This window comes from Dendrobates tinctorius, unplaced genomic scaffold (genome assembly GCF_039654945.1).
Source record: "Dendrobates tinctorius isolate UK_male_01 unplaced genomic scaffold, ASM3965494v1 ptg000063l, whole genome shotgun sequence".
NCBI classification, from domain to species: Eukaryota; Metazoa; Chordata; class Amphibia; order Anura; family Dendrobatidae; genus Dendrobates; species Dendrobates tinctorius.
In genome coordinates, this window is record NW_027361731.1 from 6,649,627 (window position 1) to 6,674,684 (window position 25,058).

A 25,058-nucleotide genomic window follows, 5' to 3' on the forward strand; every position below is an offset into this window, starting at 1 on the left:
AAAAAATCGGGCAGGCGGTCTCGGAGCAATCACGAGAGGTTCTCCTTCAGGCTGGCTTCCTTTGATCGGTTTCACATGTGGCCACATGCGTTTTTTTGTTTTTTTATTCACTCTTCCAACCTCAAACTCTCATCTGCAACTTCTTCCAAAGGTTCTTTTGGAGGCTGCTCTCCGGAGCCGCTCCTCCTGGCTGGCAATCGCCACTTGTAAGAAAAAGTCCTGATTGGGAGAGTTTGATGAGCCGGACAAAATTGCAGACAATCTTCTAAAGCTGAGGTCGAAGTTTATTCAGAGATACACGGCAAAACAGAGCAGAAAATCAGAGAAGTTGAAATATGCGGGCAAAAACAGGAATTCAGACAGGCAGAGATTCGCTAGGAAGTCTGGCGGTGATAAGGCCCCTACCCTGGCCATGGTGTGGCACAGCGGCATAATGGTGGTAGAATGGCCCCGAGCAACAGTAACAGGAGCTTTTTATACATTATGCAAACAAAGGAAGCTGTATACATATTATAGCAAAAGGCCGTATATGGTTACATCATATCTTTTTGGACAAAGGAAGAAGTAACACAATATTACATCATTAATTAACTCTTCACCAAACCACATTAAAAACACATAAATCCAATATTCTCTCTAACTACTGTGATTAATCTTATTACTGCTCTTAGACTAAACCCATAAATTCATACATTTGACAATTGTAGAAGTCTGTTTCCTACTAACACTACTAACACTATCCTAAATACACATATTTACCATATATTCGTTGGTTCTCTTTTCTCATTGCCCTGAGGCTGATCCAATTTACCTATATGCACATCTGCTAAATTTGTTAATGAGCATGATCTCATTTTAAATCCTCCATCTGCTTTTACAGAGTACATCGTATTAGTTCTATTGTAAAAGTTGAATATATTCTTTCCTACCTTTCACAAGTTGGCTGCCTGGCTGATCATGGCAGCTCAGTATATTATAGCTGACCATTCTCTTACATTTACCTGTTACGATTAGTCCCCATCCCAGTCCTTGTATGCATGGCCCCATCTTTATCCTGATATGATTGGTCCCATCCTTTCCTTATACTGGTATGCATGGCCCCATCAGAAAAGATAAAAAAAAGCGTTACACTTACCTTCCCAGCGCTCCCTTGCAGCGTCGTGTTCCTACGACAACAGCTGCTTTATACTTGTAAGCAGCGCTTGGCAGGGACGTTATGCACTGCTTTCAAGCCAAAGAGCAGCTGCCAGAATACTCACTGCTCTCTGCATGCCAGGACTGTTCATCGCAGAGAGCAGTGAGTATTTATTGCTCTTCAGTATCGCGCAGTGTCAGCTGGAGCCTTCCTGCTGCTGCCGGTGGTCATGTGTGCTGATACTTGAGAAATTATTATTCTGAATATTCATGTATTCAGTCGTCCATGATAGCACCACCTGAGAAGGGGATCCGCCCTCCAGGAACAGGAAATCCTACAGATACATAAGGGTGACACCTCTCCCACGCATCAGTTGGTTTCCTGTTCCTGGAGGACAGGATTCCCTCCAGATCATGCTATCATGGACGAAGGAATCCCCAGGCCGGCTGTCCGACTCAGGTAGTGGGGGGGGTCTCCTACCTCAGGCAGTGCGAAGCTCCCTGGAAGCGCCACGGTGACCCGCGCAGGATTTCACGGCAGTGTACGGGGCAGGTGGGAGCGGGGTCCGGTGGATGCCCGTCTCCTGGGCTGGCGCCGGCGGGTAAGTAGGGCTTTCTCCCAGAATCCCAGTCCTTACCCCAGCTGGTGCAGCTCCCCTCGCCTAGGATCGCGGTCGGGGTCGTGCGGCTGCGCTCGGCGGTGGCGTCCGGGGAGCACTATGTGTCGGCGGAGCTGGTGGCCGGCTCATCCTCATGCGTGCCGGGCCGGGGGTAGCGCGGGTGAGAGGCGGGGCCGGTGGCGCCGGTGGTCTGCGCGTCATCGCGCCCGGACAGGATGTGGCACGGCGGGGGGGCGGGGCCGGTGGTCTGCGCGTCCACGCGCGCCGGACCGGAAGTGGCACGGCGGGGGTGGGGCCGGTGGCGTTGACGGCCTGGGCGTCGGCGCGCGCCCCCGGCCGGAAGTGGCGGGGCTGGTGGCGCCGGACCGGAAGTCGCGTACCGGCCGGCTTTCTCTACCCGTGCGTCGGCGGCGTGGGCGCCGTCGACGCGATGGGGCGGGGAGGAGGCATGGCATGCGGGGGGACATCGGGGAAAATGGGGGGGCGAAAATCAGCCCCTGGCCACGTCACCTGTGAACCCGGATTTCCGGGGGGAGAAAAAGGGCACAGATGCACTGCTGAGTGGCTTCAAGCTCAGAGGCAGGATGGACGAGCCAGAAGCTCCCGTGCCACAGCTGGACAAAGAGCAGGAACGTACCTCAGAGAGGTCCCAAACCAGCTCCCAGCAAAAGAAGAAACGAACTGGACAATCCGGCCACAGAAGTTCCTCCAGGCCGATGGATCCAGCTCGCCCCCCCGTGATCCGGTACCTACGCCTTCTGATCAGGGTAAGAGATCTTCGAGAATGTGCCCTGATGCAGTGTCCCCCTTATGTTTTTCCTCCTATAGGGGAAGAAATGTACTGACAAGGCAAAAAACAGGGAATGCGCCCTTTGTAAATGCCCCTTGCCGGAAGCCTACCCTAAGAGGCTGTGCCAGTCATGCATACGGCAAATGGTAAAAAAAAAAAAAGGGGGGCGTAGTCCCAAAAAGTTACAAGCATACTTCCTTGCTCTATCCCCCCTCCTGTAGGTGGCAGAAGAGACCCCTGACTTTGCTACAAGTCTAAGGGAAATAATCAGAGCAGAGGTTAAAGCCCTAAAATCCGTACCCCAGGGGGAGTCGTCTAGGAAGAGAAAGAGGGCGTGAAGACTCCTCAGAACCCTCCACTTCCGCGTCCGCATCCTCTTCAGAGGAAGACGCCAGTCGTTTCTGCCTAGGTCTTGACCAAGTGGACAAACTAGTCAAGGCAGTTAGGGCTACCATGGGGGTAACAGACGCCAGACCTGAACGGTCAGCACAGGACCTAATGTTCGGGGGTTTAGACCCCAGGAAACGTAAGTCGTTCCCGTTAAACGATAAGGTCCAAAATTTGATTAATAAAGAATGGAGGAAGCCGGAAAGGAAAGGCTCCCTACCACGAGCCTTTAAACGGCGATATCCCTTTGAAGTTCCTGTGGTAAATAAATGGGACAAAGCCCTGAGATTGGATGCAGCAGTGGCTAAGGCGTCCAAAAAATCCACGATTCCCTTTGATGACATGGTCTCTTTGAAGGATCCGCTGGATAAAAAAGTGGACTCCTACTTAAAAGGCACATGGGAAATGTCAGCTGGGGCCCTGAGACCGGCAGTTACAGCTACCTGCATGGCCAGATCTATGATGGTCTGGCTGGACCAATTAGAAACACAGCTAGTGGACAGAGCCTCAAGGGAATCTATCCTAAAAACCCTACCTACCATCCAGGACGCGGCAGCCTTTTTAGCCGACGCTTCAGCAGACTCTGCGAGAATGGCGGCCAAGGCTGCAGGGCTATCAAATGCAGCCTGACGAGCTATATGGCTGAAATGCTGGCCCGGGGATATCCAGGCCAGATCCCAGCTTTGCTCCATCCCATGTGAAGGAGAATATCTATTCAGACCAGTCCTGGATGAACTCCTGGAGAAGGCGGGCGATGATAAAAAGAAATTCCCTTCCCTACCCACCACTTCCTATAGGCGTCCCTTTGCTAGGAAGAGATTTTTTCGGAGGAGGTCGTCCAGGGATCGGGGCAGATGGGAAGATAAGAAAAGAAAAGGTACTGGTTTTATGTTTGGAGGGGGACGTCAAGAAGCATCCCGTGAGTCCAAGAAACCTCCCCAATTACTAGAGGCCCCGGTGGGAGGTAGACTATCGGCCTTCTACCCAGCCTGGTCGCGGATCTCGAACAGTAACTGGATCCTGGGGTTGGTGGCCGCAGGCCTAAAGCTTGAATTTGCCTGTGTCCCCCAGAACAGCTTTAGAGCCACTCCGCTTAGATCTTCCTTGGCGGAACAGACTGCCCTAGAAACTGAGGTTATTGATCTATGCCAGAAGGGGGTACTGACAAAAGTACCAGAGGCAGAGAAGGGCGAAGGCTTCTACTCCCCCCTATTTTTGGTCCGTAAACCGGATAATTCCTACAGGACCATAATTAATCTGAGGGCGCTTAACAGATACCTAGTCATTCGACCTTTCAAAATGGAAACGATCAGCTCCACCATAAAGTTGCTGTTTGAAAATTGTTTTATGGTGGTGTTGGATTTAAAGGACGCTTATTACCATATACCCATCTATGCGCCTCATCAACGTTTCCTTAGAGTGGCAGTTCATTTGGAGGGGTTGTTACAGCATTTCCAATATGTCGCCCTTCCCTTTGGTATAGCAGTTGCCCCCCGGGTGTTCACTAAAGTTATAGCGGAAGTTATGGCCCATCTACGGGAGGCAGACATCCTAGTAATCCCCTACCTGGATGACTTCCTAATTGTAGGAAAAACAGCAGCCCACTGTCTCGATCAATTGCAGAAAGCAAAATTGGCTTTAGGAAGGTTAGGGTGGCTATTAAATATCAAGAAGTCCGGTCTACAGCCCATGAAGGTCTAGCAGTTCTTGGGCTTAACCCTTGATTCACAAAATCAGGAATGTCGTCTTCCTCCCAATAAATTGGTCCGCCTACGCCAGCAGGTCTTGAACACCTCTAATAGCCCTTCCATGTCTCTCAGGAAGGCAATGTCCCTCCTGGGTTCTCTCTCATCCTGCATCCCCGTGGTCCGGTGGGCCCAGTTCCACACAAGGGTGCTACAGGGCGAGGTTTTAAGCCACCAAAAAATCCTGGGCGGGTATCTAGAAGGTCGGTTGACTCTGTCCCAACACACTTTGAGATCACTTGAGTGGTGGCTAGAAGAGAACAATGTAGCCAGAGGAGTACCCTGGGAATATAACATAACCCGGGTAGTCACCACGGACGGAAGCCCTACGGTTGGGGGGCCCACATGGGGGAAACCTTAATTCAAGACCTGTGGGATAGTCATCAGTTGGAAATGTCCTCCAACCTGAAAGAGCTAACAGCCATAGAGCAGGCAGTTAAAAACCTTCTTGTGTATCTACAGGGGCACCATGTTCGTATATTCTCCGACAATCAGGTCACCGTGGCTTACATCAACCACCAAGGTGGCACTCGGTCCAAGCCCCTGATGGACGTAGCAGAATGGCTGTTCCAGTGGGCAGAGCAACATCTCCTATCTTTAACAGCTCTGCACATAAAAGGAAAGGAAAACACCACGGCAGACTTCCTCAGCCGCAACCTCCTAAAGCAGGGAGAATGGTCCTTAAAAGCGTCCATCTTCAACCAGGTAGTACAAAAATGGGGACAGCCAGAAGTGGACCTCTTCGCCACCAGAGAAAACAGGAAGGTGCCTCAGTTCTGCTCCCTGAATCCCAGGGAGAACCCCCTGGCAGTAGATGCTCTTTTAATCAAATGGGACTTCAGGCTAACATACGCCTTTCCTCCCCTGACTCTACTACCCCTAGTGATGAGGAAATTCAGGAAGGACAAAGCGAGGGTTATAGTGATCGCCCCGTTTTGGCCCAGGAGGGCATGGTTCTCATGCCTGAGGACCATGTCGGTATCCAACCCTTGGGTCCTACCAAACATCCCAGACCTCCTGTCCCAGTGCCCAGTTTACCATCCTCAGGTAGCTGGCCTACATCTGATGGCGTGGATTTTGAGTGGGCACTGCTAAGAGAGAGAGGTTTTTCCCCGGCCCTAATTAACACCCTACTTAAAAGCAGAAAGCAGGTTACAACAAAAATCTACGTCAGGATCTGGAAGAAATTCCTTCAGAGTTCAGGGGTAGTAGCTGGACAGCCCACTCCCATAGCGCAGATCTTAGAGTTCTTGCAAAAAGGTCTGGATATGGGACTCTCCACCAGCACCCTCAAGGTACAGATGTCGGCTCTTGGGGCACTGTTCAACTGCAACATTGCCAGCAACCATTGGATAGGTTTGTTAAAGCAACAGGCAGGTCCAGACCGTTAGTAAAAAATAAATTTATGCCATGGGATCTAAACCTAGTTCTTACGGCCATGACAGAGGCCCCGTTTGAACCTATATCATCAGCCTCCACAAAAAACCTATCCCTTAAAGTGGCCCTCCTGGTGGCATTGACATCTGCCCATAGAGTGAGTGACATCCAGGCACTATCTAGACTCCCTCCTTACATACAATTCAGGGATGATAGGGTAATTCTTACTCCCGATCCGGCATACCTGCCTAAAGTAGCCTCCTGTTTCAATAGATCTCAGGAGATAGTTCTTCCATCCTTCCTCCCTAATCCCACGAACGATAAAGAAAGGAAATTACACACGCTAGACGTTAGGAGATGTCTCCTAGAGTACCTGACAGTTACCGACCCCTGGAAAAAAGATAATTCCTTATTTACTTCCTATCAGGGCACTAGGAAGGGCCTTAGGGCTACAAAAAGTTCGCTAGCGAGATGGATTAGGGAGGCCATTTCTTTAGCATACACCTCAAAAGGCAAACCGGCCCCTGGCAAGCTGAGGGCGCATTCCACCAGGGCCATGTCAACCTCGTGGGCCGAGAGATCGGAGGTCTCAATCGACCAAATATGTAAGGCAGCTACTTGGTCCTCTCCGAGCACCTTTTATAACCATTATAGACTAGACCTGAGTGCTTCCTCAGACCTCTCCTTTGGTGTCAGGGTTCTGCAGGCTGTAGTCCCTCCCTAAAGTAATTATTACTCTCTGTAATTCTCTCAGGTGGTGCTGTCATGGACGACCGAATAAAGTCGTAGTTACTCACCGTTTAACGGTATTTTTCGGAGTCCATGACAGCACCCGTACATTACCTCCCTTTAGTATAATTTGGGTGTACACTTCTTCCTCTTATATGTACATGGGTAATTATTAGTCATGTAGAGTATTGTATATAAATTATGCTATTAACCATTGTGGTCCTCTTGTGCTCTGTAAACCAACTGATGCGTGGGAGAGGTGCCGCCCTTATGTATCTGTAGGATTTCCTGTTCCTGGAGGGCGGATCCCCTCTCTCAGGTGGTGCTGTCATGGACTCCGAAAAATACCGTTAACCGGTGAGTAACTATGACTTTCTCTTAATATTGGCACACATGACCACCAGCAGCAGCAGGAAAGCTCCAGCTGACACTGCGCGCTACTGAAGAGCAATAAATACTCACTGCTCTCCATGCAAACAGTTCCAGCATGCAGTTCCTTTTAACCCCCCACTTCAGGTGCAATCCCCTTTAATCCCCTCCCATCATCATCAGGTGCAGTCCCCCTTTAACCCCCCTCCCCACATCATCATGTGCGGTCCCCCTTTAACCCCCCACTCCACATCACCATGTATAGGCCCCCTTTAACCCCCTCCCTGTTATGAATGAGTCACAGAGGAGGGAAAAACAAAAAGCAAGCTAATCCCAGAAAACCGGAGAGGTTGGTAACTAGCGGATTGCAGACCCCTGATCCTATCCACACAACTAGCAGTAGCCGTGGAGCGTGCCTACGGTGGTCCTAGACTCCTCGTCACGGCTGGAGAACTAAATAAGCCTAAAGAAAGAAAGGGAAAATTTAAACTGCCCCAGAGCAGACCCCAAAGCAATAGACAGCCCCCAACATGTATTGTCGGTGAAACAAGATGAAAACACAAACACAGATCGAAAGATAGGCTGAGCAAACGATGGGGCCCTCACTAACTAGAAAGGTCAGGAAAGAAAAGCTGCTGTCTGCAATCACGCAAAAAACCCTGCCAAAAAATGTCCAACACGTCTGATAGAAAAAGGCCCTGAAGTCGCTAGACTTCAATTCCCTATATCAGCACTCAGGTATATTCTGAAGACAGAGCAAAAGAGATCAACTGATCAGAGACAAAATGGGGATTCAGCCCAGTCCCAGCCAGGGCTGGCTGAACACAAAAACTAAGTAAACCAGACAAAAACTCATATGAACAATAGCAGAGAAAATTTAGCTTTAAGAAGGCAGGAACCAAACTGGAAACCAGAAGCCACAGTCAGGAGAAATCACCAGCAAGAAACTAGGGAGTCGTCTGCCTTAAATCCGATCAGAAACTCCTGATGTCCAATCACAGTCCTCTTCCTCAGGTGGCCGATCTCTGCCATTTAGATCAGCTTCATTACCTCCCTTCACCAACAGAGGGAGTCCAGATAGAGAACTCACTACTCCTCTGTCAGCACAGCCAGCTCCATAACCCTCACCAGAAGCCAGAGGCAAACCCGAAAATGAGCTCACAACAGTACGCCCCCTTGAGGAGGGGTCACCGAACCCTCATCCACGCCACCAGGCCGATCAGGATGGGCCCGATGAAAAGCACGAACCAATCTATCGGCATGAATATCAGAGGCGGAGACCCAAGAATTGTCCTCCTGGCCATAACCCTTCCACTTGATCAAATACTGGAGTCTCCGTCTAGCCAGACGAGAATCCGGTATTTTCTCTACCTCATATTCCACATTACCTTTAACCAATACAGGATCAGGAGGTGCCGCCATAGGAACTACTGGCTCAACATATCTCTTCAACAGCGACTTATGAAACACGTTATGAATCTTAAACGTAACAGGAAGAGCCAATCGAAAAGAAACCGGATTAAGAATCTCCAAAATCTTGTAAGGTCCAATAAATCTTGGCTTGAACTTTGGAGAAGCCACCTTCATAGAGATATTCTTTGATGACAACCAAACCATATCACCCACTTTAAACCAGGGACCAATTGGCCTATGCCGGTAAGAAAACCGCTGGGCCTTTTCCTGGGAGGGAGACAACTTATCCACTACTTGGTCCAAAATCTGCTGCATTCTCTCTACCACAGTGTCAACACCTGGGCAGGCTGAAGATTCCACTTGCCCTGAAGAAAATCAAGGATGAAACCCAAAGTTACAGAAAAAGGGGGACATCAAGGTGGCAGAACTAGCTCTTTTATTTAAAGCGAATTCAGCCAAGGGCAAAAATGAAACCCAATCATCCTGATCAGCAGATATAAAACATCTCAAATAGGACTCCAAAGTCTGGTTTGTTCTCTCCGTCTGCCCATTGGTCTGAGGGTGAAACGCAAAGGAGAAGGACAACTGAATTCCCAGCTTGGAACAAAAGGCTTTCCAGAATCTGGAAACAAACTGAACTCCTCTGTCCGATACAATGCTCTCAGGAATCCCATGCAACCGAACCACCTGTTATAAAAACAAGGGTACCAACTCTGAGGAAGATGGCAACTTTGGGAGTGGTACAAGATGAACCATCTTAGAGAATCTATCACAAATCACCCAGATAACAGTCATTCTCTGAGAGACAGGAAGATCAGAAATAAAATCCATTGAAATATGGGTCCATGACCTCTTAGGCACCGGCAAGGGCATCAACAACCCACTAGAGCGAGAACAGGGTTTAGACCGGGAACAAGTCCCACAGGACTGCACAAAATTCCTGACATCACGAGATAAGGCAGGCCACCAAAAAGACCGACTCACCAAATCTCTGGTACCAAAAATACCTGGATGACCAGCCAATGTGGAGCAATGAACTTCAGACATCACTCTCTTCCTCCACTGGTCAGGAACATACCATTTTCCCATAGGACAATGCTCAGGTTTGTCCTCCTGGAATTCTTCCAGAGCACGTCTCAAATCGGGAGAGATGGCAGAAAGAACTACCCCCTCACCTAGGATGGTAGTAGGCTTGGTCACAATAGGAGAATCAGCAAAGAAACTCCTAGAAAGGGCGTCTGCCTTAACATTCTTAGTGCCTGGAAGAAAGGAGACCACAAAATCAAAACGCGTAAAAAACAAGGCCCACCTAGCCTGTCTAGGATTCAAGCATTTGGCCGACTCAAGGTAAATCAAATTCTTATGGTCTGTGAGGACCACAACTTGATGTCTAGCTCCCTCCAACCAATGTCTCCACTCCTCAAGTGCCCATTTCATGGCTAACAATTCCCGATTCCCCACATCATAGTTGCGTTCAGATGGGGAGAACTTTTGGGAAAAGAAGGCACAGGGATTCATTTTAGACGTTACCGGATCTTTTTGGGACAAAACAGCTCCTGCACCAATCTCTGAAGCGTTTACCTCCACCTGAAAAGGAAGTGAGACATCAGGTTGCCACAAAACCGGAGCAGAAGTGAACCTCCGCTTCAGCTCCTGAAAGGCAGAAACAGCCTCTGAAGACCAATTCAGCACATCAGCACCCTTCTTAGTTTAATCAGTCAGTGGTTTAGCAATACCAGAAAAATTAGCTATAAATTTACGATAAAAATTAGCAAAACCCAAAAACTTCTGGAGAGCCTTCAAAGAAGTGGGTTGAACCCAATCATAAATGGCCTGTACCTTGGCCCGGTCCATTTCAATAGTTGACGGAGACAAAATAAATCCCAAAAATGAAATCCTCTGTAAACCAAAAAGGCACTTCGATCCCTTAACATACAAGGAATTCTCCCTCAAAATCCGGAACACAGTCCGAACATGTTCCACATGAGAATCCCAATCCCTGGAAAAGATCAAAAAATCATCCAGATAGATGATCAAAAACTTATCCACAAAGTCCCGGAAAATATCATTCATGAAGGATTGGAAGGCAGAAGGGGCATTAGTGAGCCCAAAAAGCATCACCAGGTATTCAAAATGTCCCTCCGGAGTGTTAAACGCCGTCTTCCATTCATCCCCATGCTTGATGCGAATAAGATTATACGCCCCCCTGAGGTCAAGCTTAGTAAACCAGCAAGCACCTTTAACTCTGGAGAATAAATCAGAAATCAGGGGTAACGGATACTGATATTTAACCGTAATTTTGTTAAGGGAACGATGGTCAATACAAGGCCTTAATGAACCATCTTTCTTGGCCACGAAAAAAACCCCAGCACCTAAGGGCGAAGAGGATGGTCTAATATGACCCTTCTCCAATGACTCCTTAATATAAGATCGCATAGCCTCGTGTTCGGGTACAGATAAATTGAAAAGTCGACCCTTGGGAAATTTACACCCAGGTCTCAACTCAATTGCACAGTCATAACTCCTATGAGGAGGCAAAGACGCAGACTCATTCTCACTAAATACATCATAAAAATCAGCCAAATAGTCAGGAAAATCATGCGACTGGGGAGAGGTGGAGAAAACAGGAGTGTCGCCAAGAGCACACCGACAACCCCAACTCACCACAGGCACAGATTTCCAATCCAAAACCGGATTATGGATTTGCAACCAGGGAAAACCCAGAACAATGGTATCATGTAAATTATGCAATACCAAAAATCTGCAATTTTCTTGGTGGTCTGGGGCGACCCGCATTATCACCTGGGTCCAAAACTGAGGTTTATTCTTCGCCAAAGGAGTAGCATCAATACCCCTCAACGGAATAGGCATCTGCAGAGGTGTCATAGGAAAACCACAACGTTTAGCAAAATCCAAGTCCATCAGATTCAAGGCCGCTCCTGAATCCACAAAAGCCTTCGTGGAAAATGTGGACAGGGAGCAGATCAGAGTAATTGCCAAAAGAAACTTAGGTTGTACACCACCCACAGCAAATGTGTATGCAAAACGTTTGTCTCGTTTAGGGCAGACAGAAATAACATGAGAGGCATCTCCACAGAAAAAACAGCTTATTACGCCTTCTAAACTCCTGACGTTGCGCCCTAGACAAAACTCTATCACATTGCATAGGTTCAGACATTTGTTCAAAAGGTGGCAGCGCCTCCCGTGTAGTCTTGCGTTCACGTAAACGCCGATCAACTTGAATGGCTAATGACATAGAATCATCAAGACCAGAGGGAACAGGAAATCCCACCATAGTATCTTTTAAAGTTTCAGACAAACCCTTCCGAAAGAGAGCTGCCAATGCACTATCATTCCATGTAGTAAGGACTGCCCACTTTCGGAATTTCTGACAGTATAACTCTGCAGGATCCTGACGCTGGTTCAATGCCAATAGGGCTCTCTCAGCTTGATCAATAGCATTAGGTTCATCATATAACAACCCCAAGGTTTGAAAAAATGCATCCACATTAGTCAAAACAGGATCTTCAGGTGTCAAAAAAACGCCCAATCCTGGGGATCACCGTGCAGCAAGGCGATGACAATTTTAACCTGCTGCGCAGAGCTCCCCAATGAGATAGGCTTCAAGGCAAGAAATAATTTACAATTATTCTTAAAATTCAAAAATTTAGACCGATCCCCAAAAAACACATCAGGAGTAGGGATCTTTGGTTCAACAGCATGTGAATGAGTGATATAGGCGGAAATTCCCCGCACTTCAGCAGCGAGCTGCTCCACACGATCAGACAATTGCTTAATCTCCATCAAGGAGAAAGGAAAAAAAGAATCCTCCTATGGCCCCAGAGAAAGAGAGGAGAAAATATACATATAAAAAAAAAAAAATTCCGACACTTTTTTTTTACAATTCTCTCCTGCTTTTGAGTACCCTAGAATCTGCAGTATGGCTGGTGATTCTGTTATGAATGAGTCACCGAGGAGGAAAAAACAAAAAGCAAGCTAAGCCCAGAAAACCGGAGAGGTTGGTAACTAGCGGATTGCAGACCCCTGATCCTATCCACACAACTAGCAGTAGCCGTGGAGCGTGCCTATGGTGGTCCTAGATGCCTTGTCACTGCCGGAGAGCTAAATAAGCCTAAAGAAAGAAAGGGAGAATCTAAACTGCCCCAGAGCAGACCCCAAAGCAATAGACAGCCCCCAACATGTATTGTCGGTGAAACAAGATGAAAACACAGACACAGATAGAAAGAAAGGCTGAGCAAATGATGGGGCCCTCACTAACTAGAAAGGACAGGAAAGAAAAGCTGCTGTCTGCAATCACGCAAAAAACCCTGCCAAAAAATGTTCAACATGTCTGATAGAAAAAGGCCCTGAAGTCGCTAGACTTCAATTCCCTATATCAGCACTCAGGTATATTCTGAAGACAGAGCAAAAGAGATCAACTGATCAGAGACAAAATGGGGATTCAGCCCAATCCCAGCCAGGGCTGGCTGAACACAAAAACTAAGTAAACCAGACAAAAACTCATATGAACAATAGCAGAGAAAACTTAGCTTTAAGAAGGCAGGAACCAAACTGGAAACCAGAAGCCACAGTCAGGAGAAATCACCAGCAAGAAACTAGGGAGTCGGCTGCCTTAAATCCAATCACAAATTCCTGATGTCCAATCACAGTCCTCTTCCTCAGGTGGCCGGTCTCTGCCATTTAGATCAGCTTCATTACCTCCCTTCACCAACAGAGGGAGTCCAGATAGAGAACTCACTACTCCTCTGTCAGCACAGCCAGCTCCATAACCCTCACCAGAAGCCAGAGGCAAACTTGAAAATGAGCTCACAACACCTCCCCACATCATCATGTGCAGTCCACCTTTAACCCCCCTCCCCACATCATCATGTTCACACTGCACCCAGGGTTGGAGCTGCATGTGGCATCATCCATCACTTATCTCTGTCCCTGCATCTAGTAAAGATTTCCTAAACTTTCTGGGAGTGCGGTGTCGGGATCCCTCAGATATCTCTTTCATCTGAAGGACCGATGTTCTTAGGTGTGAAGCACCATATGTCTCTAATCAATTGCTCCGTCGAGAAGGATAACACAGACACGGCTGTATAATACCACTCGGGATGCCTCTCAAGACGCCTCTGGCTTATCAGTTAGGCTTCCGTCTTTTATAGTAAAGAATTTAAACATTTTACAGACATGCGCAGTACAAATGATTTTACAACTTGTTTTCGACAAAGAAAGTCATTTAGGCGAAAAAGCAGAGGTATTTGACCTTGGTTCACAAGGGAGATGTCTGAGACATCTCCTCGAAGAACAGATAAGGTTTTAAACAAGAGAATGCAACATAGACAGAACTCAATTTAACTCCTTCAGTTCCTATCATTCCCCCCTTTGACATCTTCATTTTTCATCAATCTGGAACACTGGGTCCTGCAACGACAGCTGATAGTGGCTCGTTCACCAGGTACTATCCCAGGCCGACGGGTTGCCCAAGGGAGACAGGTCTTCTACCTTCTCCATCCCCCAGATACTGAAGCCACGTCCATCATTGCAAGAGTACGCTCCTTCATGCCAGAAATGAGATGTCAATCTAGGACTCAAAGGAATAATAGTTAAATTCTTGTTGTTTACAGTCAAACTTCCTTATCTATTTCTACATCTTTTCTTGCATACAGAGATACACCAAAAAACAAGTTTCAATAGCACATATATTACGAAGATACAGACAACAATACGTAATAGACTTAGTATAATCCCAGTTATCCAGCCTCCAATACCCTTAAACCAATTAGCTGGATTAAGAAAGGAGAATGTATCTGACCACCAACTATCCTTAGTACGATCATTGTCTTTATCGTACTGATCTCTAAGTCTTTGAACATCCTCTATTTTTGATCTTAACTTTAAACTACTGTTGGGATCTATATAATGACAGCAACGGTGGTGTTCAATATCTCCAATATATCCCATATTTGGTCATCTAAGTAATCTGTAGCCCTGACTAATTTATCCCACATTTGAGTAATCATAGGATAAATAAAAATAGAACTGACAATTTTATTGGTCACACTCATCTGCACTATATGTGGTCTCCCAGAGAGGCGAGGTGTATTGTCAGCAGCTCTTTTGTACAACGTGTGTTTAGGTATGCTCTGAGTATTCAACTGGTCATTCGGAATAACAAAGGTAGCTGGAGTCAAACGACCCAGAGTACAAGCACCTTTTACCCCTACTGGCAACCATTTATATGCATTGTCTCCACATACCAGTACATGTCACTAGGTAGGTCCCATAGGGCTGAATGTTGTAATACCAGTCTATGAACTAAATCTATGAACGCAGATACATTCTGAAGCATACACCAATTTGGAAGTTGTCCTAAAGGGCTACACTACCCTACATCGGGATTTCTACAGGTGGGAGTTCCTTTCTCATATCCAGATGACTCGTTGCAAGGTATATTACCTGAAATATTAAAACAAGTTTCATTATTGCCCTGGGGAAATAAATTGGAATACTCCCAGGACGTATTATGCAACCTTCTTTCTAGCAGTATTGGTTTGAAGGCATCAGTAGAGTGGGAAGTTACATTAAAACTAACTTGTAGGCCATACATTGGAATTTGCCCCAGGTAGGTTAATCGAGTTCTATTCCTGGGTACCCAAGCCCCCCTTTATATGCCAGATATTGAAGGTATGTATTACTTCCTGAAAGATTACCCTGCCACCAAGGGTATCCTACCCATCCCACAATAGGTATACCAACAGTTGTGTTCCATAACTTCACATTATTTGTGGCATTATTAGCGAGTGTATCAGAACAACTGGTCCAGGCAAATAATTCCTCGGGTGGCATAGGAATAACAAGGAACGGAATACTAGTGGCCGATATTGGTGAATGTGTGCAGATCCAGCAAATGATTTGACCAATCATTTAGTATTTTTTCATGATGTTGTATAAACTTATTATTCAAGGACATTGGAGAATTTAGATTGTCCCACGCAGCTACCATTATTACAGATAATGCAACAAAACCAAACCAAAACATTATGCACTCTTATGCTTTGTTAATTCCTGTGGCTAGTTTGCAATGCGATGCGTGGATCCAGGTTGGTCGTCCTTCCAACTTAACAGAAGTAGGCGTTGTTAGGAGTACTTGGTAAGGTCCTTGATATCGGGGTTCAAGGGTCTTTCTGGAGTGTTTCTTGACATATACGTAATCACCAGGTTGTAGACAGTGAGTTCCTTCCACACTATCTGGATCTCTGTCTGATTCAATTGTTTCAGGGACACCGAATCGTGGTACTAGTTCCATCACCAGTTTCTTTGCAGTGGCTCGAGCTGTAGCCGTTTTCACCGGGTAGGCCTCTGGCCATCCAGAGAAGAGATCTACACATACTAGGATATTTGCATACACTCCTACCTTGGTAGCTGTATGTCGTCAATCTGCCGTCTCTGAAACGGGTAGAGAGGCCTAGGTGTCGCTTTCTTAGGGACTTTTACTGTTTTACCTGGGTTGTGCTGTGCACAGATGAGGCATGATTGTACAAGTTTCGCGGCTGCGCAACTGAAGCCAGGAGCAATCCAGAAGGCATCTACCATGCAACACATGTGACTTTTTGAGGTGTGATTGGGGCCATGTGCTGCTTGCGCCATGATTGGGAACAGGGACTTTGGTGGGCACATTTTATCCTTATTCTCCCATACTCCATTTGAGTTCAGCTCAGCTCCCAGTCTCCCTCGGTGTACCTTCTCTGTTTGGGCAGCCTTTTGCTGGAGGGATTTCAGGACATCTAGACCCAATGTGGCTGGAATACGCTGACTCCCCGCCACCATCCACTGCTCTCTCTAGGCCGCCTTGTGCTATTTTAGCAGCCTCGTTCGCCCTTCTATTGCCCTCTACCTCCACGGAGTCACCTTTGTGTGTGCTTTTACCTTGACAATGCCAACCTGGACTGGTAACATCAATGCCTCCATCAATTGTTTCACCAGCTCTGCATTTTTAATGGGCTTCGAATCTGTGAAAATATTAGCGACTTTACCTGCAGCGGCTCTACACGCCTCAGTGAGTGCCTTCAACTCTGCCTCCTGCGCCGACATGTGAGGAGAGAGTGGTTCCGCTCGGATTACCTCATGTGAGGATACTACTGCATATCCAGTGTAGAATCGTCCATCCTGGTGGTATCTGGGGCCATCTACAAAAAAGAAACTCAAAGTCTGCATTAGGAACAGGTTTTTCATGAATGTGTGCAAACCCAACTGTCTCCTGACTCATCAGTTCTATGCAGACATGTTCATGCGTCATGTCAAAGTATCCTTCCTCACTTGCCAATACGGTCACCAATTCCCCCTTTTCTGAATCCATAGGCAGGAGGGTGGCTGGATTCAGAACGTTACATCTTTTGAGGAGTGACATACTCAGGAATTAGTAGAGCACACTCAAGTCGGAGCTGTCTGGCCATAGACAGATGTTTTGGTTGAACTTGTAGGAGTATGGCATGGATCGTCAGTGTCATCTCACATGCCTTTCCTATTACGTCTCCACTTTTTTCCTTGTGCTCCAGCATACATGACAGGTCGTTTTATTGTCCTTGTTTGCTCAATTTCTTTAGCTACCTTAAGGAGGTCTTTCGGATCTACATGTCTCCATTCAGGTCTGGCTGTCTGTACTGCGTCTCGTAAGTCTTTGTTCATACCGTCAATGAATGCATTCACCAGTATTCTAACATCAAGTGGGTTTATGCAAATGTACCCCATGTCTGCCCATTTCAGCTGTAACCGTCCAAGGTATATCTCTACTCTCTCTCCTCTTTGCTGTGTCACATTAGTCAGGAGTACAGACTGCTCTGATTGTTCCACTGCAGCCCATTGTCTTAGTGACTCACAGTACGTCTCCCCAGATTGTGCAGATTTATCATCCATGCCCCAAGCCTGATCCTTTGTCACATCTGTGTGTCTTAATTATATGATCTAGTGCGTCACCTGCCTTTAAACTCACCAACCTCTCTAGGTCTGCCCAGGTACACTTATATGTCTGCTGTACTTCCTTTATGTGTCTGTAAAACGGGAATGGTTGGTCTTCAGGGGCAGGCAGCTGCTTCAGCAAAGCTAGCTGGTCAGAGGGGCTCCAGGGATAATACACCTGCATCTTTCTTATTCTAGTCACACTTCTAGGTCCTGATGGGGTTGGCCGTCTGATGTCTACTGTCAGCTTACTCCTCAAGGGCCAATGTCCCTACTACCCACTATCCACACTATTATTATGTCAGCTTCTTATGATCTAGTCTGGATAGGATTTAGTGCAATTCTCTTAGGTCAGTAGCACAGGTCACACAAGTAGCTATTCAGTCTGGGTTTGTCTGAGTCTGACCACAGTGTTTACAAGTCCATCTGTTTTGTCTGGGTCTCTGGTTACACTTTGTCAATCAAACATTCATAATACACCTTCCACACTGCTGCACATTCTCAAGCATCATTTATTCACTTGCTATTTTCTTCCCTTGTCTGTGCCTTTTTGTACATCCAAACATTCACACTCTGGTATTTTTGCCTTTTTCAATATTTGTCCCACTTGTTTTACTGCTTCCTTCCTTCTCTGTCTTTTGTAATTTGACACAATTTGCTATACAAATCAATCACACAACTAGAAGCAGGTTCAAACACATTAATGACCAAGCAATCACTTACAATTCCCTTCTAAATTAGGCACCATATCTTACTTTTAACTTCCAATCTTCAATTAAGTACTGTTGCTTTAAAATGCACAAATCTTTCAGCGCGTACCTTACGGATAGAATTACAGAGAATTTTGAGCACAACTCACACTCAGCAGAGATAAGAGCGAAGGGAGAAGAAACTACGCAGCTCCATCCTTCACCCCTCCCGTCAGAATGCAGCGTCGTCCTTCACAGAATTCTGTAGTTCTTTAGACTTATCAAAATCAATTTCTACAAAGAAACTCAAAATCACGGGATTTCACTGTAAGGGCAGATAACTGTATAATGAGATTAACCATGTCTTGCCCTTTTTCTGGCCAAATGCATTCAGGAAACTTTACAATGTAATGTCACATATAACACGAACTATATCATTACTCAATTCATTCAGTCTCAGATGTAGATTTGAAATATCTATAACGCATCTGTCCGGGATTCCACCACAACTAGAAAGGTCACAAATCTCTTGACACAAAAATGATGTGTGATGATTCATTCATACGTGCTCATTCACTGATTTTTTTTTTTTTTTTTACTCAATTACTCATCTCTCATCTTATTCAGAGGTTCTCATAGACATATATACAAGGATTCACACAGCCTGCCTATCTTGCACTTTGGATTTGATTAATACTTTTTCCAGGTTCTTTGCTGCACTACTTCCATATCTATCCTCAATTATATCACATAACCGATTTCCTTCTTCAGGTGTCTTTCCCTGACTGTTCCCCATCTTATCTTTTATTCTTATCCTGTCTCTCTTGTTGTCTTCCTGTTAGTCCCCTGCCTTAGGTGGTGTATTGGGTAAGCTCAAGACTAGGCTCTACTATACCTCGTTACCTTCTTCCTAAGGTGCTAACAGGCTAAATGGAGTGTCTGTTCCTCGGTGTACTACGTGTTTCGTGTACTTATATGCTATGTAGCATCCGAACAGAAATACTCCCACAACACACAGGATTGTAAATAAAGTGTCCATCTACTGGGGTTCTTCAGTCATATCCTGTCACAGGCTCATTTCACGGTCCTGTGCTCATTCGGTCACACTCTTATCTGTCACAAGGTTTATTCGTAAAGGGTGTTGATTTAAGCTTAGGCGGTGACCTCCCCGAAAGGACGCTGTCACATGGCCCAGTTAGGCAATATCACCACTCTTTGAACGAATACCTACTGTGCAGCTTATTTGTCTACTTTCCACAACCTTTCAAATCAAAGTAGCCATTCAACAACCTCCTCTATTCCTAGTGCGGAACCGTCTATTGTGAAAAACTTGTCCGTCCGGGCTGCGCAGTATGAACTGTTCACCCAGCCTTATCTTCCGTAATGTCAGACCTCTCCCATTTTGATTTGCATCAGCTCTTTTTCTAAAAATAGCTGTGCACAGACAGAACCTACAGTAACCTCTCATTCGAGCAGAAATTACATATGCGTGTCACACCCGATTTCCTCAGAGTTCTTATATGGACCTGATTTTACGGCCCCCTCCTCTACTAGATTCCCCTTTATACGGACCTTAGTTATAATGATAGATTATGAAGAGCAGAGAAGAGAAAAATTGATCTCTTACCTGGCCAGGTGTTTAGGTCTGCTGTTCACAATTTCATCAGTAACTGGAGTGGTCTGTAGATCGGGTAGTCTTGGAGAGGTGCCTATATCAGGTCCCTGTTTCGGGCGCCAGGAAACTGTCGGGATCCCTCAGATATCTCTTTCATCTGAAGGACCGATGTTCTTAGGTGTGAAGCACCATATGTCTCTAATCAATTGCTCCTTCGAGAAGGATAACACAGACACGGCTGTATAATACCACTCGGGATGCCTCTCAAGACGCCTCTGGCTTATCAGTTAGGCTTCCGTCTTTTATAGTAAAGAATTTAAACATTTTACAGACATGCGCAGTACAAATGATTTTACAACTTGTTTTCGACAAAGAAAGTCATTTAGGCGAAAAAGCAGAGGTATTTGACCTTGGTTCACAAGGGAGATGTCTGAGACATCTCCTCGAAGAACAGATAAGGTTTTAAACAAGAGAATGCAACATAGACAGAACTCAATTTAACTCCTTCAGTTCCTATCAGCGGTAAGGGGGCAGACTCACCTGGTGCTGGCTGCTGACATTGGCCGTGCTGGCAGGACTCCCTCGCAGCACAGTGATGTGCAGTGTGAGCACCACAAGTCCCAGCAGCAGCAGGAGCTCCGCTGCCAGCCGTACCATCCTCTTGATGCATCCAAGTTTCAGTGCCTGCTCAGCTGCACCCCTGTTCTCCAGGATCGGAGGGACGGCTCGGTGGAGGAGCCGCCTCCAGCACGACCACCACCGCAGCAGCAGCACTTTGGAGCCACTATGGGACAGGAAAGAACAAAGCCCCTGGGAAAGCTTCAGGAGAGGGCAGCAGCGGCGGGCTGTTCAAACTTCTGCACAGGCCCTGATGTGCACTCTCCTGCTTCTCCGCACTGACGAGGGCTGTGATCATGGGCTAACGTAAGCCGCCGTGGCCCTGGTCAGCATGTGCACTAAGAGAGTACGCGCGCACCAGGGCCTGTGCAGAAGATTTAAAGGGCCAGCGGCCCATTTTGAAGCTCAGAGCCGCCGGCCCAGCAGGCATCTGCCCGCCTGGGCAGATTATCAATCTGGGCCTGCTGAGTTTTCAGTATGTATTAAAACTAATTTCATGGAGGATTGTGATAAACTACAGGAAAACCATTACACCTGTGCCATGATATATCTCTAAGATGTGCGTGGCTGATGGCTGTGATATACATTTATTCACCCCTGCAGGAGATGTGTTGGCATGGCTCAAGCCCTGGTTTCATGGATTCACTCCATGTCATAAATTATATTGTTTTCGATCCTAAGAAATTCAGATTACTGCACAATCTCTCCTGAAATGGGGAGCAATGTTATTTTCTCTAATCTTCAGGTCAGGAGTCATAGTAGCTCCAATGTTCCACCATTAATGAATGTATCTCCGGTTTACTGTTGGAGTTCTCCCCTCATACATACTGTACGTTGTTGTTGAGGATCTAACATATTTTTTTATCTATGTCTTTTTTTACCTGTTCATTCTGTTTGATAGTTTGATTGTGGTGGGATTGTCCTGCCTCACTTATGTGAGAAGGACATAATACAGATTCAGAAGACACAAGAGTAGTCAGTAAACGGGCCACGGTCACAACAGGAGTCAAATGCACAAGCCGCGAGCTGAGCACAGAGGACTGAACCAGAGGAGAACAACGCTGTGTCTGGCAGATTCCGGCCATATGCTTTGAGCTTTAGTAGGGTGTGGTACTTTCCATTTGGCTGAAGTAGGGAGCAGATTACTCCAACTGGACACCAGGAACAGATCCCAGATGAGATTGGACAAACCTTATGCATGAGCCCTAATATAACTAAATGACAGGAAACCAGAATAGTCAAAATCCCCATAAAGTGATTCTATTTTATAAATTAATTCACTGAGGGTTATAATCTATAGGAGGACTGAATATTTTCACTCCACAGCCACTTTCCGGAAATTAACACGCAGTGGATGTTGGAGAGTGAAAATCACACTTTTGCCATTTTCTTACCCAACACATAGTGCCCAGATTGTGCTCCAGGAGACACACACCATAAATTAAGTGGGTTCTTCTCACTATAATATTGCTAAATACAGGGATCCTAAATGTTGTGTGAGCACACTGCAAGGCTCAGAAGTGAGAGCGGATTTTGCAGGGTTGCTTTATAGAAACCCTTTTGCTTTTTAACAGCCTTTCAGCCACTAGTAGTGTGGGAACCTCTGTTTTTCCATTGAGAGATGATGGACCTAACTGAGTACTTGTTTTTTGTGACATGAGAATTGGTATTATTTTTGCCTACTGTGGTGTAATGACTACTGTGTCCGCTAGGGGGCGCTGTGTGGATGTCCCAAGAGAGAGGATGAGTGGCAGAATACTGAGTGGCCATTGTGTATCTCAAAGTGGGTGGCTTTGAGATGAAGGCTTGGTTATGTGCTGATTAGCAGAGCTGATCTTTCGTGCCTATGTGTTAGGGAGAAGCCTTCAGGCAGCTGGAGAGATGGACGGGTTCTAGCTGCCTACAAACCCACCCAGGGGTGTGTCCGAAAACGCCTGTATTAAAAGGCTATGTGAGTGTGTGAAGGACCTGTGATGAGGTCATAGTCACGTGACCCGGTGGGCATGGCTATAGACCATATAATGTGGCTAAGGTAGGTAACATGTGTTGAATGCTGGGACCTGATTGGTCCAGTTTGGAAGGTCCTGTGAGAAGGATCTCCTCACTAACAGGCTGTGGAGCGGCTGTGTGTGTAATGGCAGCCAGCATCTGAGAGTCCCTGAGGAGTGAGTGGATTTCTGCAGCCTGGAGAAACAGCCTTGTGGGAACCCTGACGTGGGTGAGATAAGGATGAGGCTGAATAGCCTGTATAATGGACACTGTCCTGTAAGGCTGTTTATATTGCTGTGGTTTATGATGACAAATCTCATGGACTATGTTATGGCTTATGAAAACCCGAGCTGGATCTGATTGTGTGGCTGCCAAGCGAGTGTCCCCCAACCTTGAATGACAGCGCTACCTCACACTACATAACATTGATTGGTTTCTTTTTATTTGATATTTGGGAGGCAGAATGAATAAAAAGTTGAACTCAGACTCAAATAGGCTTTATTGGCAGGACCAAAATACATTTAGTGTTGCCAAAGCAAGGAAAGTAAATGTGACAGGGGAGTGGATCGGGATCACCACACACTACTGGTTCATCCAGCAAGGTTTTCTATTAGACTGTGAACTGTCATTGTCTTGGTATATAACGTTTTTTTACATAGCTTCCCATTTTTATGAACAGTTTAAGTAGAAATATTCAAAAATATAAAACTTAAGGATATTTTATTAAAAAATAATTGTTTTTTTATCTTAGCAGATGACTGTACCAGGAGATCAGAAGGACAGATGACATCTTCAGTTTTTAAATCTGATGATCTTGAGATCCTACAAGATACAACTGGAGTGATTGCTGTTAGTCTAGACATACCATCATCCATTCACAACAAAGATCTATCATCTGATCCTATGGAACAGGTCCCATCTTCTGACTCATTACCAACTACTAAGGAAAATCAAAGTCACAAAAGAGGCATTAAAAAACCTACTGCTCTTAAAGCAAAGAAGTCATTTTCATGTTCAGAATGTGGGAAATGTTTTAACCACAAAATACATCTTGTTACACACCAGAGAGCTCACACAGGGGAGAAGCCTTTTTCCTGTTCAAAATGTGGAAAATGTTTTAACCAGAAATGTAATCTTGTTGCACACCAAATAACTCACACAGGGGAGAAGCCTTTTTCCTGTTCAGAATGTGGGAAATGTTTTAACCAGAAAATACATCTTGTTACACACCAAATAACTCACACAGGGGTGAAGCCTTTTTCATGTTCAGAATGTGAGAAATGTTTTAACCGGAAAGCACATCTTGTTATTCACCAGAGAACTCACACAGGGGAGAAGCCTTTTTCATGTTCAGAATGTGGGAAATATTTTAGCAATCAATCAGATTGTGTTAAGCACCAGAGAGCTCACACAGGAGAGAAGCCTTTTTCATGTTCAGAATGTGAGAAATGTTTTAAACAGAAAGCACATCTTGTTAGTCACCAGAGAACTCACACAGGGGAGAAGCCTTTTTTTTCCTGTTCAGAATGTGGGAAATATTTTCACAGTAAATCAGGGCTTGTTATTCACCAGAGAACTCACACAGGGGAGAAGCCTTTTTCATGTTCAGAATGTGAGAAATGTTTTAACCAGAAAGCATATCTGGTTATTCACCAGAGAGCTCACACAGGGGAGAAGCCTTTTTTTTCTTGTTCAGAATGTGGGAAATATTTTTACAGTAAATCAGCGCTTGTTATTCACCAGAGAACTCACACAGGGGAGAAGCCTTTTTCCTGTTCAGAATGTGGGAAATGTTTTAGCAATAAATCAGATTGTGTAAAGCACCAGAAAGCTCACACAGGGGAGAAGCCTTTTTCCTGTTCAGAGTGTGGGAAATGTTTTAACCGGAAATCGGTTCTTGATAACCACCAGAGAACTCACACAGGGGAGAAGCCTTTTTCCTGTTCAGAATGTGGGAAATGTTTTAGCAATAAATCAGATTGTGTGAAGCACCAGAAAGCTCACACAGGGGAGAAGCCTTTTTCCTGTTCAGAGTGTGGGAAATGTTTTACCCTGAAAGAGAGTTTTGTTAAACATCAGATCAGTCACACAGAGGAGAAGACTTTTTTATTTTCTTAATGTGGGAAATATTTTACTTGGAAATCAACTGTTAATAAACATCAGAGAAGTCACAATGTTGGGATAGTTTTAACCAAAATTGGATCTTCTTAAATGGGTTGTCTCTTGTCTTTCCTCATATTTGCTGACAAAAGGATAAAACTAAACTTTATTAATTCCAAATGTAAAACTCTACACATAATTCACCCCCTGAAGGTTAGTCAGAAGGTGACTAATAGAAAAAACATATACCCCACACAGTTTGTATGGTGAGGTGACGTATTCACACTAAGTCTCCAAGCCTCTCATTTCTACGGGTTTCATCGTCCTCACCAAAGGAGAATCATCAGGAGACTATTTAATATTGACCTATACTCAAGTGAGACTAGACAACAGAAAAAAAAAACTAAAATCATGCATCATGTTTTCCGAAACAGTCAGAAAACTAACCACATATATGCAGATCCCAGACTTCAAATTATATACATTGTAAGTATATAAACCACTCCAGTGGTGGTCAGT

At 45.7% G+C, this 25,058-nt stretch overlaps 1 protein-coding gene across 2 annotated transcripts in view; it reads left to right on the plus strand.

The window, feature by feature from the left end:
* The window catches only part of LOC141094258 (uncharacterized), a 36,821-nt gene extending 12,104 nt beyond the window's left edge, over nt 1-24,717 (plus strand). The window contains exon 7 of one of the 2 annotated variants that reach the window (XM_073580079.1): nt 23,191-24,717. In XM_073580079.1, coding sequence (XP_073436180.1) covers nt 23,191-24,557 — 1,367 coding nt within the window. In that variant the 3' untranslated portion in view covers nt 24,558-24,717. The remainder of the gene's footprint in view (nt 1-23,190) is intronic. The other variant, XM_073580080.1, reaches the window with a different exon arrangement.
* Nucleotides 24,718-25,058: the final 341 nt, after the last annotated feature.